Source organism: Balaenoptera physalus (assembly GCF_965194825.1).
Source record: "Balaenoptera physalus genome assembly, chromosome: 5".
Taxonomy (NCBI): Eukaryota; Metazoa; Chordata; class Mammalia; order Artiodactyla; family Balaenopteridae; genus Balaenoptera; species Balaenoptera physalus.
The window spans coordinates 77,259,193-77,281,300 of record NC_138884.1 but is presented as its reverse complement, the minus strand read 5'-3'; the positions used below and the strand labels follow the sequence as shown (position 1 = coordinate 77,281,300).

General features: G+C 37.4%; 1 protein-coding gene across 9 annotated transcripts in view; it reads right to left on the bottom strand.

Moving 5' to 3' along the window:
• The window catches only part of SCFD2 (sec1 family domain containing 2), a 402,102-nt gene that overhangs the window by 179,004 nt on the left and 200,990 nt on the right, over positions 1–22,108 (bottom strand). Inside the window, exon 6 of one of the 9 annotated variants that reach the window (XM_082462260.1) lies at positions 15,546–22,106. The exons of the other annotated variants lie outside the window; for them this stretch is intronic. Within the exon in view, the coding sequence (XP_082318386.1) occupies positions 22,051–22,106 (56 nt within the window). The 3' untranslated portion in view covers positions 15,546–22,050. Of the gene's footprint in view, positions 1–15,545; positions 22,107–22,108 lie in introns of those variants that run through there. 9 annotated transcript variants of the gene reach the window in all.

Here is a 22,108-nt window from a genome sequence, read left to right as displayed (position 1 = left end):
GCAAATCAAAACTACAATGAGGTATTACTTCACACCAGTCAGAATGGCCATCATCAAAAAATCTACAAATAATAAATGCTGGAGAGGGTGTGGAGAAAAGGGAACCCTCTTGCACTGTTGGTGGGAATGTAAATTGATACAGCCACTATGGAGAACAGTATGGAGGTTCCTTAAAAAACTAAAAATAGAACTACCATAGGACCCAGCAATCCCACTACTGGGCATATCCCCTGAGAAAACCATAATTCAAAAAGAGTCATGTACCACAATGTTCATTGCAGCACTATTTACAATAGCCAGGACATGGAAGCAACCTAAGTGTCCATCAACAGATGAATGGATAAAGAAGATGTGGCACATATATACAATGCAATATTACTCAGCCATAAGAAGAAACAAAATTGAGTTACTTGTAGTGAGGTGGATGGACCTAGAGTCTGTCGTACAGAGTGAAGTAAGTCACAAAGAGAAAAACAAATACCGTATGCTAACATATCTATATGGAATCTAAAAAAAATGGTTCTGAAGAACCTAGGGGCAGGACAGGAATAAAGACACAGATGTAGAGAATGGATTTGAGGACATGGGGAGGGGGAAGGGTAAGCTGGGACGAAGTGAGATAGTGGCATGAACTAATATATACTACCAAATGTAAAATAGATAGCTAGTGGGAAGCAGCTACATAGCACAGGGAGATCAGCTCGGTGCTTTGTGACCACCTAGAGGGGTAGGTTAGGGAGGGTGGGAGGGAGATGCAAGAGGGAGGAGATATGGGGATATATGTATATGTATAGCTGATTCACTTTGTTATACAGCAGAAACAAAACTAACACACCATTGTAAAGCAGTTATACTCCAATAAAGATGTTTAAAAATAAAAAAGCAAAAAAACAAAAAAAACAAAACCAGAAACTTTAATATGCAATGCTTCACTAAAAACATCACCCCTACCTTTCCTCTGGTGACAGATCTTTTCCACAGCAGTGTGTAACCCAAGACAGGACAATTCAAGTGCTCCCATAACAATTTTATAAATGGAGCTGGTGGGACAAAATTTCTTCTCCGGTGAATGATTATTAGGATATGAGCCCTGGGACTCAGATACTTAAAGAAAACCTCATGTGCAATAAAAGATCATCATACACATATAAGAAAAGGGTGAGACAAGAGACAAAGATGGAGAGAGAGAGAGAGTCCTGCTAGTTTTAGCCCCTGAGATGTCCAGGCTGCCCTGGCTTCCTCTCTGTGACTGGACTGAGTCTCCTCCTAATAAAACCATCTGCTTTGTGAAGGTGGTCTGAGCTGGGTTTCTGTTACTTGCCACCTAAAGAATACTGACAAATATAAATATTAAGCGTAATACTGTAAATTAAATTCCTGAGTGTTCATCCCTGCACTCTTTCAACATTTATTTTTTAGGCACTCACTAATTGCGGGGTACAGGGTTAAACTCTGGGGATACTATGGTAAGACAAACAGACATGGTGCCTGAACTTTGGGAGAGGAAAGGTTTCAAGGACGAAATAGGCACAAACTAAGTAACTAGCAAAAGAGTGATTTTAATCTTGAGAACTGGGATTTGCTGACAGGAATGCTGCAGTCCTAGCTCTGATGATCTTAACCTCAAAAATTCTGTCACGAAAATGTTGACCACCTTCTTTTCTTGGCAGAGAATTCCAGAGTGGACCATACCCCTATCAACATTCTGTGAACTTCTTTAGCATTTGAAAAACTAGAGGGATACTTTCAATTCATACTTTTAGAGCCCTCTCAATCACTGTATCACTACATCTTCAATGGCATCTTGTATATCTTATTTAGATTTTTTTCTTTTTTAACAATAAACATTCAGGTGATCAGTTTAAGGATAGTGTCCAATTGAGCCTAAAGACTCACTATTTTTAATGCTCCTAATCATTTCCAATTTGCATCAATGAAAATTCATTTGTTGATTTCCTACAACCATTCAACAAGTATGTATTGAGAGCCTATTAAGTGTCATATTCTTTTAGGTGCCTGGAATAAAGCAGGGAAGAAAAGAGCCAAAATCCCCAGTTCTTAAGGATTTTATATTCTATTAAATTCTAGTAGAAATCTCACTAACAGCAAAACTTTCATTGTTCCATTGCTCATTAATTTTTATGGATAAGAATGAGATACAATAAAATAGCCAAATAATTGTCAAAACATGGCTGAACAAATATGGTGACATTGTCAAAACTGGGTTGCTCAGTATGAGACCATGCCATCAAGAGTTAGAGATCTTTATCAATTAAATTTTAAGCCCAACTACAGAATTTCCTTTAAGCGTTTTAGTTCATAATGTATAAAAATTCAGTTTTATAGCAGTTCCACTTTTGGGGAACTATCCTATAGAAATAACAGTGAAAGTACATAGGCTCTATATACAAGAATGTTAATACAGCATTGTTTGTAATGGCAAAAAACAAGTGGGAATAACTTGAGTATCTGTCAGTAACGGAAGACTGTGGCCATGTGACTAAATTCTGGCACATGGGGGAATAAAGGCAATGTTTGTAACTTCTGGCTGTGGCCATTGAAGGGAAGGGTCATACCTTTCCCTACCCCTGTCCCCCTTCTAACGGGCCACAATGTGAAGTGGTGGTGAGCCATCCTGGACTATGAGGATGAAAGGAACACCCCAGGAATGGTGGCGCAATGAATCAGAAGGAGCCTGGGGCCCCAAGACACTGGAGCAGCCATCTAACCCTGAGTGCTCTTGCCTGTTACTTGAAAGAGAAGTTTCTATGATAAGCCACTCTTATTAGAGAAATCAAACTTATATCCCTATTAATATATAGATAATGGAATACTTTGCTGCTATTTTTAAGAATGAGTTAGACCCATGTCTACCTACTGGGGGATGTCCTTGATGTATAAGGTAATTAAGTGATAAATAACTAGCCCACATTTTGTAAAGAAAATAAAAGAAAAGAAAACAAAAAACATCAAAGCCTGTACATGTATATATAAAAATGTTCATATGACTGCAGAAAAAAAGTGTGGAAAGATACCCTGATTACTGCAGGAGCAACAGAAATACGGGAAAGGGGATGGTGGAGGCCAATATTCTAACATTCTCACATTACTTTTGTAATTAAAAAAATACCAATTGTATAAAACTCAAAGACTAGTTATATAAGCTAAATATTCAGAGTAAACACTGGCTAAGACTTATTTTGTTCCAAATAGCAGAATTTTAAAAAATTAGAGTTGTAAAGACTTCTGTGATCTTATTCCAATTTTTTTTTACTTTTTTTTTTATTATGGGAAATTTGAAACCTATACAAAAGTAGAAAGAATAGTACTATAATAAAATCCCTGACACAACTTCAACAATTATAACTCATGGCCAATCTTTTTTTTATCTCCATCTACCCCCTCTCAAATTATTTTGAAGTCAATCCCAGATATCATATAATTTTAGCCACAAATATTTCAGTACACATCCTTAAAGATAAGGACTTTTAAAAACACAACCATAATAGCGTTACCATACCTAAAAAAATTAACAGGGCTTCCCTGGTGGTGCAGTGGTTGAAAATCTGCCTGCCAATGCAGGGGACATAGGTTCGAACCCTGGTCCGGGAAGATCCCACAGGCCGCAGAGCAACTAAGCCCATGCACCACAACTACTGAGCCCGCGTGCCACAACTACTGAAGCCTGCACGCCTAGAGCCCGTGCTCTGCAACAAGAGAAGCCACCTCAATGAGAAGCCCGCGCACCGCAACGAAGAGTAGCCCCCGTTCGCTGCAACTAGAGAAAGCCTGCGCACAGGGAAGACCCAAGGCAGCCAAAAATAAATAAATAAATAAATAAATTTTTTAAAAATTAACAATAATTTCTTATAATTTGATGAAGTAGAAACCAATGAAGGTTAGAGACTTGTTGCTGGCAAAAACCACAGTAGAAACCCAGGTCCTCAGAGCTTTAATCCAGCAAGTCTTCATTCATTCAAAACACTTTGATTATGAGTTAATGTTAATGAAGCCCTTATTAATGAAGGCTAGATTCTGTGAAATGTACTGTTTGGTCATACATTATCTCATTTTATCCCCTCAAGAACCACTTGAAGTACATAATATTTTTGAAGAACTAAATAAGATGTTGCAGATCGAATGAGAATTACATGAGATAGTACATATAGAGTGTTTAACCCAGGACCTGGCACAGAGAAACTATTTAGTACACAGTGATTTTTTGTATTAGGGGGATCCAAAGACAACTAATCAGTGGGCTTGGCTCAGTTAGTAAGGTTCACTTTCTTGGGAATTTGAAATTGGGATGCAAAGATTGAGCTAGTTAGCTGTGAGGAAGTGAAGTATAAGGCTATACAGAACACAGCCAGGGGGTTCTACATGGCACATCAAAGCTCTTTGTTGACCAAGCTTATTGGAGAAGCAGAAACCAAGGGAGAAACAGAAGATGCTGGTTTTCTAGGAAGAGGGCAGGCAGATGTACACAGATAATCTAGACAAGAGACAGTCTTCAGATTGAGACCTTCTGAATGAGACTGAACACTCAAAGATGTTTTAGCTCCTCTTAAACTTGGCTGTACTTCCTATGACTGGATTCCATAACATTTCCCATTTTTCCTTATAATCAGTCCCCTTTCCACTTGGTCTAGTTCAGACGGGTTTCTGCTTCTTTCTACCAACTCGTTCTTCTCCTCGTATTAGTAGTATTTCTACCACAGCTACTCTCTATCACTGTTTTGTACCCTAGTACACCTCACCCAGTGTTTCTAACACAGGACATGCCCAATGAATGCCTACTCAGGACTTAGGCTTCTCATCCCTTCTGCTAAACATTCAGACACAAGTGCAACCAAAATTCACCTCTGAGGTGACTACCACTGGCTTCCTTAATGGTTTCATGTACCATGGGGTCCCCTTCAGGCAAATCAGTCAGGCAGAGCAGATCAGGCTGAATTTTCTAGGGGGTCATCAGAGCACCACTGGTGACCACTGTAAAGAGGGATACTTTGTTTCAGAAATTACACGTGGGGCTTCCCTGGTGGCGCAGTGGTTGAGAGTCTGCCTGCCAGTGCAGGGGACACGGGTTCGAGCCCTGGTCTGGGAAGATCCCACATGCCGCGGAGCAGCTGGGCCCGTGAGCCACGACTGCTGAGCCTGCGCGTCTGGAGCCTGTGCTCCACAACAAGAGAGGCCACGATAGTGAGAGGCCCGCGCACCGCGATGAAGAGTGGCCCCGCTTGCCGCAACTAGAGAAAGCCCTAACACAGAAACGAAGACCCAACATAGCAATCAATCAATCAATCAATCAATCAATCTTAAAAAAAAAAAAATCCACAATTCTAGACCGAATGATCTGACTCTTGTCATTTAAAAAAAAAAAAAGAAATTACACGTGAATCATATTTTAATTAATGGGGCTATATTTTCCCTCAGATTTATTTGGTCTTCAAATCTCAGAGACTTTTGCTGACAAAAACCACAATAACATCAGACATTTCTTTCTGGTTGCGTTATGCATTCTCACTGTATCGTGCAGTCATTTCTTAAACTCTGTAAATGGAATTATCTCTATAGACGCTAACAGTTTGCCACTTACTCTCATCGTCAAGTAATCATAATCTGAATGTAAATGTAGGAAGGTATCTAATCACCACCTAGTTTATGTGCTTTTAATGTTTCTATTTTTATATATTAGAGCTCCTTGAAGTAGGACACACTTGTGTTTCCACTACATAGACACGACAGTAATATATGTGTTGTTTTTCCCTCTGGAAATGTACAAAGCTTTGAAACGTTCACTTTCTACTGCTTGGATAAAGCTAATTTTATGGGTCCAATAGGGTTGATGGGGTCCCTATAATTTACCTGAGCCATGTTTAGCTCCCAGCAGTAAATACCATTGGAATGAGGCCAGCACACTCAGCATTCCAAACCCTGCTCACCCTGTGAGCACTGCATTTGGATTGTCCTTCTGCAAATGTGATCAAGATGCCAAAAAGAAAAGGTAGGAGACAGTAGTTTTCCTGCCAAAAGATCTGTAGACATAAGAGGGCAAACTGACATCTATGTGCAGGGATTATTTACCAAAAAAATAAGGGAAAGCAGTTTTATAGCAAAAGGTATAATTTCTTAATGGCATTTAATGAAATCTGAACCTAGAAAGGGTTGTTCTCCTCAGTCTTAATTTTCATGCGTTACACGAAAAAGCTTCTATCATAGTTACAATTTTCCACTTGGACATCTGGTCTGGCTACTCCACCCCCTTTTAATCTTTTCCAAAGAAACCTTTTATACACAAAAACATTCAGTTATTTTCTTTTGGCTAAAAAAAAAAAATTCAATCTTATAAAGTAGGTGTTCTCTACAGCATCAAGGTTGATGAAAACCATACTCTTGCACAGGAAGTTCAAAAGACAGAATGGCAGGCAAGAGCTGACCCATCTGCTATAGAAACATGTTACCATCCTTCAAGGGCCAAAACCACTGACAAGAACACACCATTATTTATGAAAAGCCTCCGCTCCCCAGCTCTGGTCAGCCTCCTTCCCAAGCTGCCGCTGGGCGGAGGGGGCCCGCTGATACCTGGCTGGCGCTGAGTCCTCATAGCTGTCAGGAGCAGAGGTGCTAGTGAAATATTAAGAGCAAAATGAGGTGGGTGGACCAGTCAGTGGCAAAATAAGTCATTTAAAAAGCTGTGAGGAAAAAAGGACCTGCCAACTCTAAGCATTTCAATATAATTCTCCATCAAATTTGATGAGCCTTTAAATGGTAGCAAACAGGGGCTCCTCGGCAGCATTTCTTTACACTGGCCCAGAGTCGGCTGCTGGCACACTTGGGTTTATCCAATGGGGCTTCTTTTCCCTGCTGGCATTGCTTTTTTAAGGACAAATTACTTCTTCATTCAGCAGCAGAGGAGAATCTGGAGACAAACAGGCCTGGTAATTACCCTAATTTAAATGCACTGGAAGAGATTTTGTATATTGTTCAAACTTTGCCAAGAAAAGGTCTTAAGAATGCAATTCAGTAAAGACGCAGACGCAGAGAATGGACTTGAGGACACAGGGAGGGGGAAGGGTAAGCTGGCACCAAGTGAGAGAGTGGCATGGACATATATACACTACCAAATGTAAAATAGATAGCTAGTGGGAAGCAGCTGCATAGCACAGGGAGATCAGCTCGGTGCTTTGTGACCACCTAGAGGGGTGGGATAGGGAGGGTGGGAGGGAGACGCAAGAGGGAGGGGATATGGGGATATATGTATATGTATAGCTGATTCACTGTTATAAAGCAGAAACTAACACACCATTGTAAAGCAATCATACTCCAATAAAGATGTTAAAAAATGCAATTCAGCTATCAAAAGTATATTGTTGTAGCATCCAATAGCATCATCATGGAGCTTACACTGTATTTTCTTCCCATTAGGAAGAACCTTCCTTTGTTCTGAGAAAATCTAGCATGGGGGATACATATGCAGGTAATCAGCCTAAGTGTGATCACTTTTAACGTTAAGATCCCACAGTAAAAATAACATAAAAATAGAAGTTTTCCACATGTAGTTAATTCAATATTAGATGAGTGCTTTCAAAACTTTATTAAGATGATTTCCTTAAGTGCTTGACTCTTTAACAGATTATATTGCAGCTTTAAGATCTAATTTTCACCCCTCCCTTTCTCAAATCCACAAGTTTTCTGAACAAATCACGGCAAACTCCAGCAATACTTATATCCTTGTTTCACAAATGCTGAATCGTCTCCATGGTATTAAAAGCTTATTCTATCTTTCCTGAACTCATGAATATTTATTTCTCAAAGGTCATCTAAGTCCAATCATCCTATATCAAAAACGAGGCATAGAACAGTTAACTTGACAAGATCACATAATTAGCTGTCGCTATTAGTTTCCTGGATTTTACATCTAAAATATATACTAGTTTTCTTTGTGATATACTTTAAGTTTGTTTTTTTTTTTTTTTTTCCGTGTCGCGTGGCACGTGGGATCTCAGTTCCCTGACCAGGGATCGAACCCATGTCCCCTGTAGTGGAAGCGCAGAGTCTTAACCATTGGACCACCAGAGAAGTCCCATGATATACTTTAAATTTTTAAGTTTCCTTTTCAGGCCAAAATTCTACCTGAGAGCGTGCGTGCGTCAGGTTCAGCCGGGGGCGCTGCGATCGCTGTTAAGCCCCCGCGTGTTGAGGAGCACCACCACCACTGAAACTACCAGATAAAATGGTTGGTTTGTCTGAACCCTCTGCATGGTTAACAGCAACTATTTATTGGCTAAATTATAGGAACCATTTTCTGAGCACTGCCGTTTGCGTTGAACTATGATGCCTTAATTAGCTTCATTTTACAAACAAGGAACTGAGGCTCACAGAAGTTAAGTTCTTGCCTGGGATCACAAAGCCGTAAGTGGCAGAACAGAATTTTACAGCCAGGTCATTATATCACCAAGCTTATATTCTTTCTACTACACTAAATTGCCTTTAATCTCAATTTACCCTTTATTTTTTAATAGCAAATAATTCAAATTATCAAAGTACTCATAGGTCAGAAATCTATTTTAGTCCCAGAAATGGAAAGAGAGTAGTCATATTAAGGAATTAATGAATAATTTGTAGCAAAGCCTGATATTAAAGGTGCCGTTTTGACAAAAAGACAGTCCATAATTTTAAAGGCTATTTAAATTTTTTTTATTTGGGTGAGAAAATACTCCCAAGGTTTCAATTTTCATTCTGTGCATTGCGTGCTTCTCTAAACAATACGGTCCAAACTAGAAGTCCTCTTTCTCTCTTTCTCCCTCCCTCCCTCCCTCCCTTCCTTCCTCTCTCTCCCTTCTTCCTCCCTCCCTCCCTCTCTTCCTTCCTTCCTTTCTCTCTCTCTCTCTCTCTCTTTCTTTCCTTTTAAGGGACTAGGATTCCAGGTCAAAGTTCACATGATGGCTTTCACTGTCCAAGGCTACTTTCCCAGCTCAGGCCCTTCCCCAGTTCCAAAGATGGTTTTTCCTGATAACTTGGTTTCTACAGCAAATCAAGAAGCATCCTTGGGCAATTACTCTATGTGCTGGTAATGTTCTAAGTGGTTCACTTCATTATGATGATACTGCTATATGGCACATGCTATTGCTAGCCCTACATTACAAATAAGAATCCTAAGGCACAGAGAGGTTAAACAACCTGCCCGAAGTCACACAGCTAATAAACAGTGGAATCAGAATATGAACCCACATAATCTGATTCCACTATCCATGGTCTTATCCACAATACTGTATTGGCTAATATAATAAAACAATCAACCTGTCAATGGCTATAATCAGTTCTTTTACTCATACTCACTGAGTTAAGATGGAATATAGAATGAGGTGTAGGTCAAGTAAGACTTACACCTCACCGTATCATCTTGGGTCTGAAATGAGTTTTTCATCAGATATCCTGCATCTAGGCCATGTGTGCCATCACCGGCTATAATGCCTAGCTAGGCAGACATAGCACTGAGAATTTATTGACCTCTTGTGGTTGTCCCTGCCCTCTAAGAGCTACTCCCCTTTCACCAGGAGGAGTCTGAACAGTGCTGGAAAGAAAGTGGGAGAGGAGAGATTGTCCATTGCAGGTGCTCATCCAAGCACCCGAAGTATTTTTTAACAAGAATCCAAATTGGAAAGAGTATTCACAGCACCCAATAATTACCATTATATGTTTCCTGGCACAGCAATTATTAGGCTCTTACTAAATGCTTCCACTTCCCTCACAATGTGCTTCATAACTTGGACTTACTATCCAATATTAAGTCTTCAACTAAGAGCATGAGAAAGTCACTTTCTCCATTACAAATCACCATTGAGCCAAGACCTTAGGGAATAGTTTGACGGCCATATGGCATATACAGATACATATCTGTGCTATACAGAAAACATAAATAATAAGATATATTATGTATAAATACTCATTTTAATAATATACGTGAAGAAATTCCTTTCTTCGCTATTGTAATAGTTAGGTATTCCAGTTGTATAACACATATGAACAGATGGCCTGGGTTATATATTTGTTTAAAGGCAATGCCAGCAATGCTTTGCCTTTGTAAAAGGATACTATCATACAGAACCAAGTGTTCTAATAGTGAAAATACTCCCTCCCTCTCTACTTTCCTTGACAACTGCTTCTTAGCCTATGTATGCTCTGAGTTTTAATTTTATGTTTATATTTTTAAGAAGTATTGCCATTTGTAATGACCAGGTTCTCTCTGTGTTTAGGGGTAAAACAAACATCTTGTAAACCATGGATTAACAATATCCTCCCCAATCTCCACTCAGAAATCCAAAACCTTCTGCTTCCAAAGGTCTTAGAGAAGATACCTGGAAAAAATTTTAATTCTATTGTATTACAGGATTTCATGGTATGTTTAAAATAGGTTATAGCAATTTTTTTTAAAACTATTAAATTATGGTCTACCATAAAAACTTTCAAGACTTCATTCTCAAAGTTTCAAATCAAAATATCACATATAGAGACAGGATTTTTTTTAACTTGAACTTTTAATTCAAGTTTCCAGTTAGTCCTTCAAATGGCCCAATGTGACAGAAGGGAATAAGAAGGTAGGACGACTTGAGAGGCCTTTCTCCCTTCAGTCCATAAAGAACTGGATGGGAAATGTGGGAAGCCTTCCTTTAACCTCTGAGAACTATTTTTTATGCAATTAGGAGATAGGTCAACAACCGGGTTTCAAAGCCTCAAAATAAACATACCACTTGGGGTGCACTAGCAATGATATTTTAATATAAATGGCCTTTTAGGGAATAGCAAAGTTAATTTTGTATGGCTAACCACTCTAGAAAGGCATTAAAAGCAAACACACACAGTCCAAAACTGCCATATTTCATCCAAGCCAAGATACCAACAATTGTAAGATACGTCCCAAAGATGTTAAAATTTGGGAAAAAATGTGCATCTTAGAGTAGATGAAATACAGTAAGTATGTGATAATTCCAGCTTTGGGGGTTATCCACTACATTATTTCAATCAGAATTGCAAACTACAATCTACCTCCTGAAGCCCAGTAAATGAAACATATGGTTAAATCTATACTTGACCACACAGAATTTCAGGCAATTATCTTAGTGTGTGGGGTAACTAAGTCTAGGTGGTTTCTGTATAATCAATCCTTTACATTCTGGGAGGGATATTTGTTGTCATAAACAACTTTTTATTAAGACCTCAAGGAGAAAACACAACTGAATGACGGTTATATTTTCATATCAAGATGATTCTTAATTCGTTAATTAATTTTTTAAATAGATTTTCTATGTTGATTTTTTAAAGTTAAGACACAGTTCACATACCATAAAATTCACCATTTTAAAGCATGCAATTTAGTGGATTTTAGTGTGCAACCATCATCACTATCTAATTCCAGAACATTTTCATCACCCCATAGAGAAGCCCAGACCCATTAGCAGTCATTCCTTATCCCTTTCCCGCCTCCCTCTTCCCCACCATGCAAGCCGCTGGCAACCATTAATTTACTTTTGGTCTCTATAGCCTTGCCTATTCCAAATATTTCACATAAATGGAATCATATAACCCTAACACTGACCCTAACCCTTTTGTGTCTGCCTTCTTTCACTTACCATGTTTTTGAGGTTTATCCAGGTTGTAGCATATGTCGGTACCTCATTTATTTTTATGACTGAATAATATTCCATTGTATAGATATACCACATTTTGTCAAACCATTCATCAGCTGATGAAGATTTGGGTTGTTTCTCCTTTGGGGCTTTTGTGAATAATATTACCGTGACCATTCACATACAAGTTTTTGTGTAAACATACATCCTCAATTCTCTTGGGTATAGGAGTGGAATTTCTGGGTCATATGGTAGCTTTATGTTTAACTTTCTGAGGAACTGCTACGTATTTTTGAAAGTGGCTGCACCATTTTACATTCTCATCAGCAATGTATGAAGCTTCCAATTTTTCTACATCCTCACCAACATTTATTATTACACTTTTTGAAAAATATAGTCATTCTCATGGGTGTGAAGTGTTATCTCACTGTGGTTTTGATTTGCATTTCCCTCATGGCTAATGAAGCGGAGCATCTTTTCACACGCTTATTGGTCATCTTCTTTGCATAAACATCTATTAAAATCCTTTGCCCATTTTTCAGTTGGGTTGTCTTTTAATTGTTGAGTTGTAAGACTTCCTCATATATTCTGAATACTAGACTACTATCAAATATAGATTTGCAAATATTTTCTCCAATTCTATGAATTGTCTTTTCACTTTCTTGATAGTATCCTTTGAAGCAAAAATTTTTTAATTTTGATCAAGTCCAATTATGCTACTTTATGCAATTAGAGATATGTCAACAACCAGGTTTCTGGTTTAAATGATTTCTCTGTTTAATTCTATAGTTACAAAAGAGACAACATCTACGAAATAGAAAAATTACAGAATGCATAGTCAGAAGACATCCAATTAATTTTGTCATGAGACATTTATAATAAAAGAATTGTTCTTCTATACAAGTTAGGGCAAAACTGCTTGACAAGACATCAAAGTAAATCTGAGCAATTTCTTTGACAGTGGATAAAAGTTAGGACCATCTCTAGATGGCCTATCTGCTTATAGAATTTTCATATTTTTAAATATTTTAGAATCTGTATCTTGACTAAATGCTAATATTATTAATTCACAGAACATCTTTGCTTGGCATCATTTCTAAGGAATGTAGAGTTATACAAACATATTTCCCCTGTGACATCTCAAAACATGCTCAACCATTAAAAGAAAATTAATTTAAAAGACATCTGTGCCAATATGTGTATTTGCTTCTTCTACAGAGAGCTACAACAGCCAGAACCTCACTTTGGTAATAATAAAATATGCTATGGTGACTTCCAAGCACTGTTTAGTTTTTAAATGGAAAACAAACTGGAGAAGCTTTGAAGGTTTGTCAGAAACTGCAACGTCTGGGTGGCAAGTGGGATTTCACTGGGCCCAAGGGACATTGCAAAACCCTCTTCCGAGCCATCTGTTGCTTTGTATCTGCAGTTCTACTGGAAGCCAGTCAAAAAGAGGATAACAAGTGAAAACTATTTTGGCAACAAAATAAAAAATAAGAAACCCGAAACAAACATCTCCCCACAAACAGATTTTCTGTTGGATTCAAATCATACATGGCAGCAATTTTTAGAAAATGTACAAGCTAAACTCACTGAAAATGCCAAGAGAGATAGAATGAAGAATGAAACCAGGAAGGGACCCCTCTTCAGGAAGCAACTTGTCTGTTTAGTTGTGTTTCCTCATAAGACAGAAGTTCCTTGAGGGCAGAGACCAAGTCTTCTTCACTCTGTCCTCCTAGAACCTCAGGTACGGCTAAATATGTTAGGAGACGGTATAGGAAAGGATCATATGATCCAGATAGGAAATAAATGAGCTTGAATGAAAATACCTACAGTATGTGATTTGGGATGGGGAAAGAACAGTGACTGTGGAAGTGCTATTCTAGCATGAAGTCTTTAATAGCCGTTCATTCACTCATTCAGCAAATAATTGTGGAGAACTTACCATGGGTATGGTCTTACATGCCAGGGATACAACTATAAACAAAATGAATCAAATCCCTGCCCTCATGGAGCTTACAATTAAATGCTAATATTTATGGAGCACTGATCTGTGCCAGGCATTGTATTCAGAGCTTCATATGTGATCTCTCCTTTGATCTTCATGCCACCCCTATGGGATAAGCTGCTATTATTATTCTTACCTCACAGGTGAGACAACTGAGGTTTAGGTTTAGGGACTTGCCTAGGTCCAGGAACCAGTGACCCAAATAAAGGTCTGCCTAGCCACTGAACCTCTAATCTTCACAGCTGCACACTCCATCAGAGATTCATTATGTGACTCTAAGACCACAATCTTATAGCTGCTGTCATGCTGTTTAATTTTGGATGGAAATTATACAAATGAGTGTTATACCATCTTGTCCTATATTATGCCAGTATAGTCATTAACAGATGAGAGAGAAAGCCTCAAGATTTGCAAAGTTTAAAGCCATGGACTCCAAAAAGGAAACTGTGTGTCTGTCTGTTGTTGAAAGGAGAGAGGAGAGAGTTAGGAGATACAAAGTTAAAAGAGATATTCATATGGGAAGAAACAATGCTATGAGTTTTTCTAAGACGGAAAAGTGCTATCTCCCAACGGAAATAAAGACTTGACTCTTGTCACCTAAAGAAAAGAAGAAAATAGGTAAAAGAAGAAATCTGGCAAACTCTGTGCTAGGGAGGTGTGTAAATCCCAAAGTGACTATTAATGGGAGATTGAGAATGCAAAAAAAAACTAAAAAACACTAGAGTATACATTATCTCTGATGGTCTTTCAGTAATTCAGACCCTGGAAAATACCTTATATTTTCATAATCCTCCAAGAATATCTACATAAATCTGATTGTTACGTAAAAGTTAATTATGGGTTATTGTTCTATCAAATGTCAGTTTATTTCAACCTTCAGTTCAAAAATTTAGAACACCCAAAATCCCTCTTGAGTCTTGTGGCTACAACTTTCATAAAAACTGCTTAGGTGGCCTGTGACAGAACACAGGCAGACTGAGTATTTCTGGGAGAAAAGATACACTCTGAAGTATATGGCTATGGAGTCTGGTACTTTTTAATCTGTTTTAGCAATATCACATCTTCACTATTAAGACACAGTTGGTCATGCCTTTTTTTCTAATTATAATAATTTATAGCTTTTCTCTTAAAAGTAATTCTTTTAGTTTTCATTCTTCTGGGATATCAAAACTCTCAAAAGATGCAGAGATTTAGTAATTAAAGAAATACAAATCTTCCAAGGTCAAAATCCACATCACTGAAGGTTTTTAGGTAAGTGTGGCAAAAAAGGAGACATCAAAATGACAACAGAATGCTACACATGTAAAATAATCCCAGTGAATCAGAGCTAAATTAGAAATTGCCACATGATGTGCAAATTGCAGCCCAGATGTATGCTTCATTTCACTGAGCAAATATTTACATAGTATAGTATAACAGGCTTTGTGCTGCAAGTATGTAGACAGAGACATAATGGCACATTCTCAGCCTGTGATGAATTTACATTACAATTTGTCTGATAAAATACATAATAATATACCATGTAATATTAATTAATATTAATATAACATGATAATACACTATGTAATATTAATTAATTTATTAAGTGAAAAAAGCAAGGCAGAGTCCAATGCTAACATCTGTATAAAAAGGGGGGAATGGAGAAGAAAATATATATGAGTTTATGTATATATGTGTATATATACATACACATATGTGTGTGTATATGTATACATACATACATACACATATATGTGTATGTATATATACACACACACACATATATGTGTATGTATATATGTATATATACATACATACACATATATGTGTGTGTGTGTGTGTGTGTGTGTGTATATATCTGCAAGAAAACCCAATATATCTGTTGTGCTTATTTCAATTGTCTCCAGAAGGATAAAAGGTGTACCAGGATATTGCTTCCACCATTTCTACCATGACCATTAATGTTAGAAATACAAAAGCAGTAAACATTTACAAGTCTTCCCCAGTTTTCCAAATCACTAATGTCACTCATAGGACTGTTTCAGCAATCTATTTTTTCCACATGGGATCACAAAATTTCACAAAGCTGAGAGTTGAAATAGAAAAGCATAAACTATCATAACATTCCTCCTACTTTGTGCCTACTGCACACATAATTATTAGCCATTTCCCTCATTAAATGCCCCCTAGTGGGTGTTAATGTATTGGAGGGTTTGGTTCCTTAATAAAAAAAAGTATTTATGGATAAGCAGTATGTGAACATTTACAAAACCCTGGGCATGACACTGAATTGAACCTCATCCCAGTTCTGTGAAAATGGACGTATAAAGGAAAAACTAGTGTAGAAACACCAGAAATACCAATAAATGATGGTACAAGTAAATTAAAAGGAAGCCAAAGTGGTTTTCAGGGAACTGGTGGAGAAAATGAAAGTAAGAGGACTCTTATCTGTCATGTTAGTTAGTAACCAGAATTCTTAGCCTCACTTTTGCTAAGTGGTTACTTCTGTGGTAGTTAAGAATCCAGGGATTAAATTACCAATACTTATTACCTGAGTGAGCTTGGGTAAGTTATTTAACTTGCCTCAGTTTCTTCATTTGTTCAATGCAGGATAATAATAGAAACCAGTTAATAGGGCTCCTATGAAGAATAAATACATCATTTGGAATAGTGCCTGGCACAGATGTGTACAATAAATATTATCTATTATTATTATTTACTACATTCTAAAAGTATCAGCATTCCCAATGATGGTCCTGGGGTTATTAAGAATCAGAAATAAAGATGATATAAACAGATGAAGAGATGTACCATGTTCTTGGATTGGAAGAATCAACATTGTGAAAATGACTATACTACCCAAAGCAATCTACAGATTCAATGCAATCCCTGTCAAACTACCGATGGCATTTTTCACAGAACTAGAACAAAAAATTTCGCAATTTGTATGGAAACACAAAAGACCCCAAATAGCCAAAGCAATCTTGAGAAAGAAAAACAGAGCTGGAGGAATCAGGCTCCCAGACGTCAGACTATACTACAAAGCTATGGTAATCAAGACAGTATGGTACTGGCACAAAAACAGAAATATAGATCAATGGAACAGGATAGAAAGCCCAGAGATAAACCCACGCACATATGGTCACCTTATTTTTGATAAAGGAGGCAAGAATATATAATGGAGAAAAGACAGCCTCTTCAATAAGTGGTGCTGGGAAAACTGGACAGCTCCATGTAAAAGAATGAAATTAGAACACTCCCTAACACCATACACAAAAATAAACTAAAATGGATTAAAGACCTAAAGGTAAGGCCAGACACTTTAAAACTCTTAGAGGAAAACAGAGGCAGAACACTCTATGACATAAATCACAGCAAGATCCTTTTTGACCCACCTCCTACACAAATGGAAATAAAAACAAAAATAAACAAATGGGACCTAATGAAACTTAAAAGCTTTTGCACAGCAAAGGAAACCATAAACAAGATGAAAAGACAACCCTCAGAGTGGGAGAAAATATTTGCAAATGAAGCAACTGACAAAGGATTAATCTCCAAAATGTACAAGCAGCTCATGCAGCTCAATATCAAAAAAACAAACAACCCAATCCAAAAATGGGCAGAAGACCTAAATAGACATTTCTCCAAAGAAGATATACAGATTGCCAACAAACACATGAAACAATGTGCAACATCACTAATCATTAGAGAAATGCAAATCAAAACTACAATGAGGCATCACCTCACACCAGTCAGAATGGCCATCATCAAAAAATCTACAAATAATAAATGCTGGAGAGGGTGTGGAGAAAAGGGAACCCTCTTGCACTGTTGGTGGGAATGTAAATTGATACAGCCACTATGGAGAACAGGATGGAGGTTCCTTAAAAAACTAAAAATAGAACTAGCATTTGACCCAGCAATCCCACTACTGGGCATATACCCTGAGAAGACCATAATTCAAAAGGAGTCATGTAAGACAATGTTCATTGCAGCTCTATTTACAATAGCCAGGACATGGAAGCAACCTAAGTGTCCATTGACAGATGAATGGATAAAGAAGATGTGGCACATATATATAATGGAATATTACGCAGCCATAAAAAGAAACGAAATTGAGTTACTTGTAGTGAGGTGGATGGACCTAGAGTCTGTCATACAGAGTGAAGTAAGTCAGAAAGAGAAAAACAAATACTGTATGCTAACACATATATATAGAATCTAAAAAAAAAGAAATGGTTCTGAAGAACCTAGGGGCAGGACAGGAATAAAGACACAGATGTAGAGAATGGACTTGAGGACACAGGGAGGGGGAAGGGTAAGCTGGCATGAAGTGAGAGAGTAGCATGGACTAATATATACTACCAAATGTAAAACAGATAGCTAGTAGGAAGTAGCCGCATAGCACAGGGAGATCAGCTTGATGCTTTGTGACCACCTAGAGAGGTGGGGTAGGGACTGTGGGAGGGAGAAGCAAGAGGGAGGAGATATGGGGATATATGTATATGTATAGCTGATTCACTTTGTTATAAAGCAGAAAGTAGCACACCGTTGTAAAGCAATTATACTCCAGTAAAGATGTTTAAAAAAAAAAAAAGAATCAGAAATACCATCACAGCTGTAAGAGACTAAATAAATTATATAAATAAAGAAATCTGTGCATATGCATGCATGTATATAGAGAAATGGTTTCTTAATCTGATTATTCAGTTAGTCATAAGAAAATTTTTCTATCCAGGCTAGTTAGCAAAATTTAATTGCCTTCATTAAATGAGGTGTTGAAAGGTTATTAGGACTACATTACAAATTCCTATTATCAAAAAGATGCTTTAAAAGGTATTCTGACAAAATACGCATGAGAATAAGACTTGGATGAGGGACGAATAGCTGGAGATGAACAAACACACAAAGTTCCCTACGGAATCTCATATGACCTCAGCCAAACCCAGCAAGTATCAAGAGATTGTACAAATTGAACTTCTGGTTTTATTTCAGCCTTATTCTGGGTCCTGAAAATTCCCTTTCTTTTTTAGTATTTTCTAGTATCTCTCTTTTCTAGTGAGTGTAAAGTTTACTAATGTTGGAAGTAATGTGTAAAAAACAGTTTGTAAGTTGCCACTGAAATCTCATGACTATGCAAATGCTCAGAGTTTTAGCATAAATAATCATCACTACCCCAAACTGTGTTGCCGAATGAACCACGCAAACCCACAGCTGTGAGATTAAGTACAGAAAGGACAGATCTCCACTTCTGGCACAACTTCAAATGCCTCATCAGAGACAGAGAAATGTCAAACACAAAGTTTACACTGAAGCACTGCAGCTCCCAGGGACAGGGAAGAAACTACCAGTGCGTTCTGTATGGTAAACTATTTAACACACTTCACCCCTCATGCATTGTAAAAAGGACTGGCTTGCAGAAACTCAGTTTGAGTGACTTTATGGGGCTACATGAGTCACTCCCATGTTGTACAGAAACCCAGCTTGACGAGCTGCACATTCAAATGCGGCTGTGTGATCTGGTGTGATCTCTGGTCCTGTTCCTTTCTCTGACCGTGGTTATACCATTCCTGTTGCACTAATCCAAAGAGCAACTCACAGAGCTTCCAGAATGATATTCTCCTTTTAATAATAGCTGATCTTCTGAATTCCAGATGGCGAAGGTTCTAGTGGATTCTAGTCCACAGTACATGTGTAAAGTTTTAACCGTATCTGCTGACACAGAGAAAGTTACTCATGGAAGAACTATCTTTGATGCATTGCACACAGTCTGGCTGTGCTGAGATAGTTGTTTGAAATGAAAAAACAAATGTGTTAAGCGTTGCTTGTAAATAGAAATGTTAAAAACACTGGCTGAAGTTAAAAGATATAATGGTAGAGAAAACTCCATTTACAGTAACAATGAAAAGGGTAAACTTAAGGGAGGACAGAGGAGATGCAGCAGGCACCTAGGGTTCGTGCCAAGGCCACATTAAAAAAAACAAAAAACAAACACACAAAAAAACCATAAGAAGTTTCTTCTTAAGGGAAACTCAGAGTGCACCTGCCCCCAGATTTTGGTACCCAAGGCAAAAGGGATGTCAATTTCCTATCCAGGCTTCTTGCTGGAAGATTTCTTTCTTCATTGTTGGAAAGTTTTCTCCTTGTTGGAAAGTTTTCTCCTTGTTAGAAAGTTTCTGGAGCACAGAGAGCCAGCTGCCATATCATGAGGACACTCAAACAGCCCTATGGAGAGGACCATGTAGTGGGAAACTGAGATCTCCAGGTAACAGACTGTTAGGAACAGAGGCCACCTGACAACACCCTTGTGAGTGATCTTGGAAGCAGATTTTCCAGTGGTGGTAAGGTCTTGAGATGACTGCAACCCCAGCCAACACCTTCACTGCAGTGTCATGAGAGATCCTAAAACAGAACCATCCAGCTATGCTGCTCCTGCTTTTTTAAGCATGGACATAATAAGAAAATAAATGTTTGTGTTTTAAGCCATTAAAAAAAAAAAGAAAAAGGTAAACTTAAAAAGAACTTAAATAAACTTGAAAAGCTTAAAACTTATGTGAAAAACACTGTTTTAAAACACTCCTCTAAAACACAATTGCAGATTTGAACGAATGGAAAGATATCCCTGGTTCTTGGTTAGGACATCTCCATCTCAACATTATCAAAATATACCTGTGATCTCTAAGTCAATTTATAAATTTTGTGAAATCCCAATAAAAACACCAAGGAGCCATTTTTTTCTGGAAATAAACAAATTGACTTTACTAAATACTAAAGTTCATATGAAAAAATAATTGCACAAGATTATCTAAGGAAAACAATGTAAAGAAAGAGTTGTGAGGGAATAGCTAAAAGAAATATTAAAACCTACTACAAAGTCTCTATAACTAAAATGGTGTGGTCTTGGAGCACAAATAGACCTATGAAACAGAAGAGCAAGTCCAGAAGGAGAACTGACAGATGGAAATTAGTATATGATAAGGTGCATCCCAAAATGTGGGAATAAAGATGGCTTTTTAATATATGGTATTTGGACAACTGGACAGTCATTTGAAAAATGATAAATTTTGATCCATTCTTCATGTTGCCCATAAGCACAAACTCTAAATTAATAAGATATTTTTAAAATAATATTATGCAATTAATTTTTTTAAATGAGTGAATTCTTAAATAATTCTTCTATAACCTGAAAGTTAAAAAGGCTTTCTAACTGTGACTCAAAATCCAGATGCAATTTAAAAAGACTGATATATTCGATTATCTTAAAAAAAATGCATGGCAAAAACCACTGTATGCAAAGCCAGAAGACAACACATTAGAAGAAAATATTTGCAAGTACATCCTAGATAAAGGACTAATATCCCTAATTTATAAAGAACTTTTAAAAACTGATCAAAAACAGACCAAAAATATTACAGAAAGATGTACAAGAGACATGAATAAAAATTCCCATGAAAGATATAAATGACATTAAAATATGATAAGATGTTCAACTTCACTTAAAAGAGAAATCATATTAAAACAATACTGAAATACCTCACCCATCAGATTGGCAAAAAATCAAAAGCTTGACAATACAGTCTGTTGTGAGGCTAAAGGAAAACAGGCCTTCTCCTACATGGCTGGTGGGAAGGTAAAAGGGTACAACCCATATGGATGGGGAATTTGGCAATATCTAACAAAACTAAATCACTTACCCTTGACCCAGCAATACCATGACTACAGTTTATCCTGATCATATATTTCCAACACGTATACATAGGGTTACCCATTGCACCATCATTTGTAATCACAAAATATTAGAAATTACCTAAATATCCAACCACAGGATGTGGTTAAATAAAGAATGGTGCATTCGCACCATGAAATACTAGGCGAATGTAGTAAAGAACAAGAAAGCTCTCTATGAACTGATATGGAATAATTTCCAGGATATATTAAGTTAAAACAGCACAGTACAAAACAGTACATACAGTTTGCTGCCTTTGTGTAAGAAAAAGGGGGAAGTAAGAAACCATACATTTCCCTACTTATTTTTGCAAAAGGAAACACAGGAAGAATAAATCAGAAACCAGTAAAATTGGTTACCGACAAAGGAATGAATGAGGTGGGTGGAATACAAGTTGAAAGCGATGGAGGAGTGAGTAACATTTCTGAACACATCTTCTGTATAATTTTAAATGTGGAAGAATGTTAATGTTGCACATATTCAAAAGTACAATTAAATCAATAAGCTTCGGAGAGAACCCTGAAACTGAATGCAAACAAATAAACATATGATCCCAACTGAAAAATAGAACCATGTTGTGGCACGGGTGGGCAGGTAAGGGAAGAAGTGATGCAAGTAACTTGAGAACACAGTGCTTTGATAAATACCTTCAGTCCGGGAAGAAAAAGAACTGCAAGCAAACCTTGAACTATGTTTCGTAGGCTTCTTTTTCATAGTGCTATGAGTATAGCAATTCTGAAACTGCTTTTTTCTTTTTGTTTGTGCCCT